The 7997-nt window shown below is 45.6% G+C and overlaps 1 protein-coding gene across 1 annotated transcript; it reads left to right on the top strand.

Annotated features, from left to right (window-relative positions):
• The first annotated feature begins 2910 nt into the window (after positions 1-2910).
• On the top strand, positions 2911-5179 carry Sephs2 (selenophosphate synthetase 2). The gene is made up of 2 exons (XM_090358003.1): positions 2911-2971; positions 3074-5179. Exon 2 carries the CDS (start codon positions 3088-3090, stop codon positions 4432-4434), a length of 1347 nt encoding a protein of 448 aa, XP_090214129.1. The 5' UTR covers positions 2911-2971; positions 3074-3087; the 3' UTR covers positions 4435-5179.
• Positions 5180-7997: the final 2818 nt, after the last annotated feature.

Raw genomic sequence — 7997 nt, 5'->3', positions numbered from 1 at the left:
TTCTGGCTTTTTTTATGTATGTAGTACCAAGGAATCGAACCCAGGTCTTCCTGCATGCTGGTAAGCACTCTACCACTAGGCCAAACTCCCAGCCCCAATATGCACAATTTTTACAAAGGTCTTTTTTGCCTTTGAGGTTTTGGGCTTGCAGTTTATAGAAGTGGCAACTTCAGTGCACTAGTTCTTCAAGGACACAAAGGACACAGACTGATTGTATGAATGGTAAGGCAGGTAAGGGAGGTGAAACTCAGTGCTAGAGCTGTTAACCTGGCATGTGTAAAGGTCTGGATTTGACCCTAGAATGAGAATAATAATAATAACAACAACAACAATAATAATATAGGGTCTTTGTCCCTACAGTCTTTATATTCTTTTTTTTTTTTTTTTTTTTTTTTTTTTGCCAGTCCTAGCCTTAAGCTCAGGGCCTGAGCACCGTCCTTGGATTTTTCTCAAGGCTAGAACTCTACCGCTTGAGCCTCAGTATCACTTCTGGCTTTTTGCAAGTATGTGATACCAAGGAATTGAACCCGGATCTTTGTGCAATGCTAGGCCAAACTCCCAGCCCTCTATATTCTTTTATTTTTAAATTCTTTTATTTTTCTTCTGTGCCATCTGTTTTTTGTTTGTTTGTTTTGTTTTTTTCTGCTCAAGGCTTGCTCCACTTCCAGCTTTTTTTTTTTTTTCCAGTCCTAGTGCTTGAATTCAGGGCCTGGGCACTATCCCTGAGCTTCTTTTGCTCAAGGGTAACACTCTACCTCTTGAGCCACAGTGCCACTTTTAGCCTTTTCTGTTTATGTGGTACTGAGGAATCAAACTCAGGGCTTCATGTATGTTAGGCAAGCACTTTACCACTGAGCCACACTCCTAACCATCTTCCAGCTTTTTTTTTTTAATCAGTACTTTATTGGAGACAAGAGTTTCAGAGACTCTCTCGCTGGGGCTGGCTTCAAACCATGATCCTCAGCAGATGTTAGCCTCCTGAGAAGCTAGAATTACAGGTCTGAGCCACTGGCTTTTTTTTTTTTTTTTTTTTTTTTTTTTTTGCATGAAGGCAAGAGAAAAAGAGTTCTATGCTTCCTGTTCCTTTGTAGTGCCAGAATAAAGTCCAGGGCCTTTTCCATACTAAGCATAAGTCCTACCACAAGCTCCAGCTATAGCTCTGCATAGTTTAAAGAACACCCATCAGTAGCCCAACAAACAGAATTTTTTTTATTGTTTTCGGTCATACTGTTTGAACTGTGGGCTTGGGTGCTGTCCCTGAGCTCTTTTGTTCAAGGCTAGCACTGAGCCACAGCACCACTGCCAGTACTCTTGATGGTTAATTGGACTGACAAAAAAAAAAAAAAAAAAGAGGCTTATCTCCTAACCTTGCAACTTAACATCTTAACATTAACAAGGAAATAGGGATGGTAGGAGGTGAGCTTATTGGCTTTTCTCAGTTCCCTTCTTTTAACTTCTCAGTCTAGACCTTTTGCTATTTCTTGAAAATAATACAATTTCCCTGTCTCCTCATTTATCTCTCCATCTTACTTCACTTAATCCCTTCGTTTAGATAAGTACTGTGTTACTTATCAAGTTGGTAATACAAACTGTACAGCAATAATAAAGTATCCCACATTGATACATAGATCTGGAGGATAAAATTCTAGAACTGGAACTGTTGGGTCAAAAGTATTTTGTTGGCTAGGAGTGTGGCCTAGTGGTAGAGTGCTTGCCTAGCATGCATGAAGCCTTAGGTTCAATATCTCAGTACCACAAACAGTGACTCAAGTGGTAGAGTGCTAGCCTTGAGAAAGCTCAAGGACAGTGCCAGAGTTCAAGCCCCAGGACTGGCAAAAAGAAAATAAAAGTACTTTTTGCAATTTTTGTTGTTGTTGTTGTTGTTTCTTTATGGTCAGTTGTGGTGCTTGAATTAAGGCTTGGGTGCTGTCACTGAGCTCTTTGGTCAGAGCTTTCTACTGCTCCTCTTTAGGTTTTCTGGTAGTTAATGGGAGATGAGTCGTCTGGACCTTTCTGCCCAGGCTGTGTTTTGTTTTTTTTTTCATCTATTTTTATTGTAATTAATAGAAGGGTTACATGATATTTGCCAGATAGATGGTGCATTAATTCCCATACATTGATACCCTTTCACATGTCTTGGTCCCCATTTCCCTCCCCCACCTCCACCCAGGCTGTATTTGAAACCAGGATCCCCAGATCTCAGCCTCCTGAGTAGCTAGGATGACAGGTGTGAGCCACCAGCCCCTGGTCCAGTTGTATTTTTAACAAACATTAGTAAAGTAGCCTTCATGGATATAACACAGACACTCACAGAGTATATTAAACTTATTATCTATTAAACTTTGAGACTTACAGAAACAACATAGAGTACCCGTAGGGAGGGAGGGAGTGTATTCCACTGTACAGGTGATTGAATCCATGCTGGGGGGAGAAAGTGACAGGGACAATTTGGTGGCAGGACACCATCAACCCCCATGGGGTGTCTGGACTTTAAACCCTAATTTCACTGAGTTGCAGGAGAATGTGAGGATTTCGTTAGGTCATTTGATTACTTATCAGAAGTTAATTTTTTACTTCCCGGGTTTTCTTACTGGGTTGATTTTGTGCATTGTCTGACGACCTTGGCGAGATCCCTGGATCATCCTTAGCTTGCAGAAATTCTGGACTTGGTACCCGTCACTCCCCGGGAGAGATCATTTACATTTCCAGCCCCGCCCACCGGACGGGACGCACGTGACGTTCCGCGGCCCCGCCGAGGTCTATTTTGCAACCCGGCAGTTGCGAGCGCCTCTGGGAGTGAGAGGACACGCCTCTCCGGGCAAGAGTCCTCATTGGATGGCGCGTCTGTCAATCACCACGTCTGTATAAATAGAGGAAGCCGGCGGCTCCAGGCTCCGGAAGCCACCGGTGTGGCGTGAATCGCGCGTTGTGGTCGTGCCGCGCGGGTCGCGTGAGGGAGCCAGCTCTTCGGGTAATATTTGACTGTTAATTCAAATTAACTCGAGTAGAAAACAAATTCTTTTAAAGCCTTCTCTCTTTTCCTCCCCCTTCTCCCCTACGCCTCCTGTCTCAGCCGAGGCGGGCGTCATGGCAGAAGCGGCGGCGGGCGCCAGCGGAGAGGCGATGGCGGCGATGGTGGTGGCGGCGGAAGGCTCCTCGGGCCCGGCGATTTTATCCTTGGGCCGGGGCTTTTCGAGCTACCGGCCCTTTGAACCCCAGGCCTTGGGCCTCAGCCCGACCTGGCGGCTGACGGGCTTCTCCGGCATGAAGGGCTGAGGCTGCAAGGTCCCCCAGGAGACGCTGCTCAAGCTCCTGGAGGGACTGACTCAGCCGGCCATGCGGCCCCCGCTGGGCCCCGGCTTGGTTGGAAGCCTAGACGAGGTGGCCCAGGAAGCTGGCCTGCAAGCCTTCCCCACCCTGAGCATTGGGATGGATTCGTGTGTTATCCCATTGAGGCACGGGGGTCTGTCGCTAGTCCAGACCACTGACTTCTTTTACCCCTTAGTGGAAGATCCTTATATGATGGGGCGAATAGCTTGTGCCAACGTGTTGAGTGACCTCTACGCCATGGGCATTACTGAATGTGACAACATGCTAATGTTACTCAGTGTCAGCCAGAGCATGAGCGAGGAAGAACGAGAAAAGGTGACACCGCTCATGGTCAAAGGCTTTCGGGATGCTGCTGAGGAGGGAGGAACCGCAGTGACAGGTGGACAGACAGTGGTCAACCCCTGGATTATCATCGGTGGAGTTGCCACTGTGGTATGTCAACCCAATGAATTCATCATGCCCGACAGCGCAGTGGTAGGGGATGTGCTAGTATTAACCAAACCGTTAGGGACTCAGGTTGCTGTCAATGCCCACCTATGGTTGGATAACCCGGAGAGATGGAGTAAGATCAAGATGGTGGTCTCCAGAGAAGAAGTAGAGCTGGCCTATCAAGAAGCCATGTTCAATATGGCTACCCTGAACAGAACTGCAGCTGGGTTGATGCACACCTTTAATGCCCATGCAGCCACCGATATCACAGGCTTTGGCATTTTAGGACACTCTCAGAATCTGGCAAAACAGCAAAGAAATGAGGTGTCTTTTGTCATTCATAATCTGCCAATCATTGCGAAGATGGCTGCGGTCAGCAAGGCCAGTGGGCGGTATGGACTCCTCCAAGGAACCTCAGCTGAAACTTCCGGAGGGTTGCTTATTTGCCTACCAAGGGAACAGGCCGCTCGCTTTTGTTCTGAAATCAAATCTTCCAAGTACGGAGAGGGTCACCAAGCATGGATTGTCGGCATCGTGGAAAAGGGAAACAGGACTGCACGGATCATTGACAAGCCTCGAGTTATAGAGGTTCTACCTCGTGGTGCCACTACCGCTGCTGCTGCTGCTGCTGCTGCTCCTGATAATTCCAACGCTTCCTCTGAGCCTAACTCGTGAGATGGAATAGCAGAAGTTGTTAGGAACTTCAAGCCTTCGTACACGATGATGGATGAGTCACAAGAGTTGATTTTCAGAACTTGCCAAAGAAGACTGCCTGCATAGTGGTTCCAGCTGTCCTGCCTAGATTGATTGAATCAGGTCATCAGAAGCTTCCTGTGTGTACATTCCAAGGCCAGAAGTAACATTTGGGGGAGGAGGGTCCCGTGTTTGTTTCCTGGGTAGGTGAGGAGCAGAAAAAAACTAAACCTGTTTCCTCTTTTGAAAGCAAGGTGAAGCTGTTCCAATTTGATGGATTTGTCTTTACACTGGGTTGATTCATTTCTGCACAGGGTGGTGAGATTAGTAAAATTACCTACACAACACCTAATTGCAATATGAAAATTAGAAGCAAATGAGTTTGAAACAATACTATTGATAAGTCTAAATTGTTAAGAGAAATCTTATGAAATGTCAAATTCTTTTACTAGAGTTTTCTGAGAAACTGTCTCTTTTCCTTCTCTGGACAAGAGTTGAGCAGCTTGTCCAATGACTGGAAAAGGAGGACCTGCAACCATCTGACTGGTCTCTATTAATGATGTCTTTCCCTCTAAACCCCGTTAAGGACTGGGAGAGGCAGAGCAAGCCCTAGAGCCCAGGTCTTGATGGTCATTAAGATGTTAAATATTGTGCTGAAAAAAAATTCCTGGTGATTTAACTAATAATTTCTTTTGGTTTAATAAATAAAAGGGTCTTTGTTGGAAAACTTTTCTGGCTAATGTTTGATTCTTAGGAGTTATCAAGCTTTTGGCTTTATAAAATAAACCTGTTGATACATTTAGGATCTCTCAATGAGAAAGTATTTTCTCGTTTTGGACCAGGGGGTTTAACAGCAGATTTAGGTTTGTATCTTCTTCCTGGCTTGACAGAAAAGGGCTGAAAATGGATATGTACTTGAGGGATTAGAGGGCAGAAGGAAAAGTAACAGGAATGACTTTGGAAGATGGAACAGATGGGAGGGAGATAAGACTTGGAAGCTGTCAGGGGAGACTAACCATAAATAAGCAGATAGGCTCCAGAGGTGCTTAGAAAGGGGGAGGAGGGAGGGCTAAGAATGAAAACATTTGCTGAAGGTTCATATATGATGTAATTAGATACTTGTCAAACTCCTTCCATCTCATAGTTGACACATCTCTTGCCTGGTAAATGGGCAGTCAGGAATACCAAGGATAGCAGAAGAAAAAGCAAGAAAAATGACTGCCCCATCCCCTTTCTTTACTTAGCCACTAAATGATGCTTAGTGGGCTAAATGCTTACCTAGGATGCTCAAGCTCCTAGGTTCAATGCCCAACACAGCAAGAAGAAACAAATAATCCTGCTGAGCGCTGATGACTCATTTCTGTAATCCTGCACACAGATTTAAGGACTGTAGATTCAAGTTAGCTGGGCAGACAAGTCCATGATGAAGAAAAGAGTTCCCTGCAGGTGCTTAAACTCAGGTGGGTTGGGGCTGGGAATGTGGCTTAGTGGTAGAGGGCTTGCCTAGTATTATGAAGCCCTGGGTTTGAGTCCCCAGTATCACATAAACAAAAGGCTGGAAGTGGCCCTGTGGGTCAAAAGTAGTACAGTTCCAGCCTTGAGCAAAAAGAAACTCGGGGACAATGCTCAGGTCCAGAGTTCAAATCTGAGGACTGGCGAGAAAAAAACTGGATAGGTCTGTCCCTGACCTTTCTTGCTCAAGGCTAGCACTCTACCATTTGAGCCCCACCCAGCTCTACTTACCCCTTTTTGCTGGTTAATTGAAATTAAGAGTTTCAGACTTTCCTACCTAGGCTGGCCTCAAACCCAAATCTTCAAATGAAAGCCTCTTGAATAGCTGGGATTACAGGCATGAGACACAGGTAACCAGCTTCATGAAACTCATCCCCAATTAACCAGCAAAAAGCTGAAAGCAGGGGTGTGGCTCAAGTAATAGGGCTCTATCCCTGAGCAAAACAGCTAAGAGGACAACATCTAGGCCCTGAGTTCAAGCCCCAGTATCAGCACTGAAACAACTCACTCATATTATTTTATTAAATTTCAATATTCCAGGGAAAAAGAGATACTACCAAACAACAGCAAACATTTCCACAGTGTGTGCTCTGTGCCAGGTGCTGAGTGCTTCAGATGTATTAACTTAAAATTCCAACTTCCTTCTGGAAATGAGGAAGTTAAAGTGCTAGAAGATTAAAGAAAAATGTGCTAAGTCACACAGGAAGTCAATTCTAGAGCTTTTTTGGGGGGTGGGGTGGGAGAACATGGGGCTTGAACTCTGGCCCTGGATGCTGTCCCTGAGCTCTTCAGCTCAAGGCTACTGCCCTAGCCCTTGAGACTCAGCCACATTTCACATTTTCTAGAGGTTAATTGGAGATGAGAGTCTCATGTTCTTTAGTGCCCGGGCTGTCTTTGAACCATGATCCTCAGACCTCAGACTCCCTGAACAGCTAGGATTAGATACATGAGCCACCATGCCAGCCTAGAGCTAGTGCTTCTAATTGCCATGCTTTAAACGTTTATGATTAAGAATGCTGTCTGACTTACCATGAGACTGAGAACTGAAAGAATGCTTTCACAATTCCTATGGTGTGAGATTTTTCTAATCAGAATTCTATTTTTTATTTCCTCATGCCTGGCACACACACAATTCTGGCAAGGGGAACCTAAAACTTCCAAATACAGATCCATAAAGTAGCACAAGGATCCTGACGTTTAGACCTGAATACCACCTGTTTATAGGATAGCAGCTCCGAGATACCCTAGAGCCATTTTGTACTCAATTGCAGGAAGGAAGAAGCAACCTGAATGATAATTTTCTTTGGGACAAGGATGCAGAGGGAGTATAACGCTTTTGAACCACAAGACTCATCTAGGGTCGGAAGCTAAAGTGGGACACAAGGTCTGGGTCCTAATCCTGGCTGACCATCTTCCTCTTTCATCCAAATAAATGCAAGCTAGACTTAGAAAGTTCTGTTGGGCTGGGAAGGTGGCTTAGTGGTCGAGTGTTTGCCTTGCATGCCTGAAGCCCTGGGTTCGATTCCTCAGTACCACATAAACAGAAAAAGCCAGAAAGGGCGCTGTGACTCAAGTGGCAGAGGACTAGCCTTGAGCAAAAAAGCAACTCTGGGACTGTGTCTAGACTCTGGGTTCAAGCCCCAAAAGTGGCAAAAGAAAAAAAAAAGTTCTCATGTCTCTAAGCCATGAGGGAGTAAGATCATTTATAGAATTCTTCCATCCAACTCTACCACTGGCCGCTTGGCTTAGGGTCGGCTCGACGCGCAGCAGGTTCCTTCCGCGGATCAAATTGGCACCTCTCCCTTTAAGAGGTTTGGCTTAGGCGGAAGAATTCGAGGGTAAGAGTTTTAAAAGTGCAACCTCTGAAGTTTCTTCTGATTGGTCCAGTATGGGTAAGAGGCGGGATGTAGCAAAATCCACGTCGATGATTGGTTATACCCCCGGTTCTGTCCCTGTGAGGCAATGGAGAATGCCTGTGATTGGTCAGGAGCCCTGGAGGCGGGCTCCGACCCTGGCGCGGGGTTTGTGCACTC

This window comes from Megascapheus bottae, chromosome 25, assembly GCF_031878675.1.
Source record: "Megascapheus bottae isolate mThoBot1 chromosome 25, mThoBot2.hap1, whole genome shotgun sequence".
Taxonomy (NCBI): Eukaryota; Metazoa; Chordata; class Mammalia; order Rodentia; family Geomyidae; genus Megascapheus; species Megascapheus bottae.
This window is presented reverse-complemented; position numbering and strand designations above follow the sequence as displayed.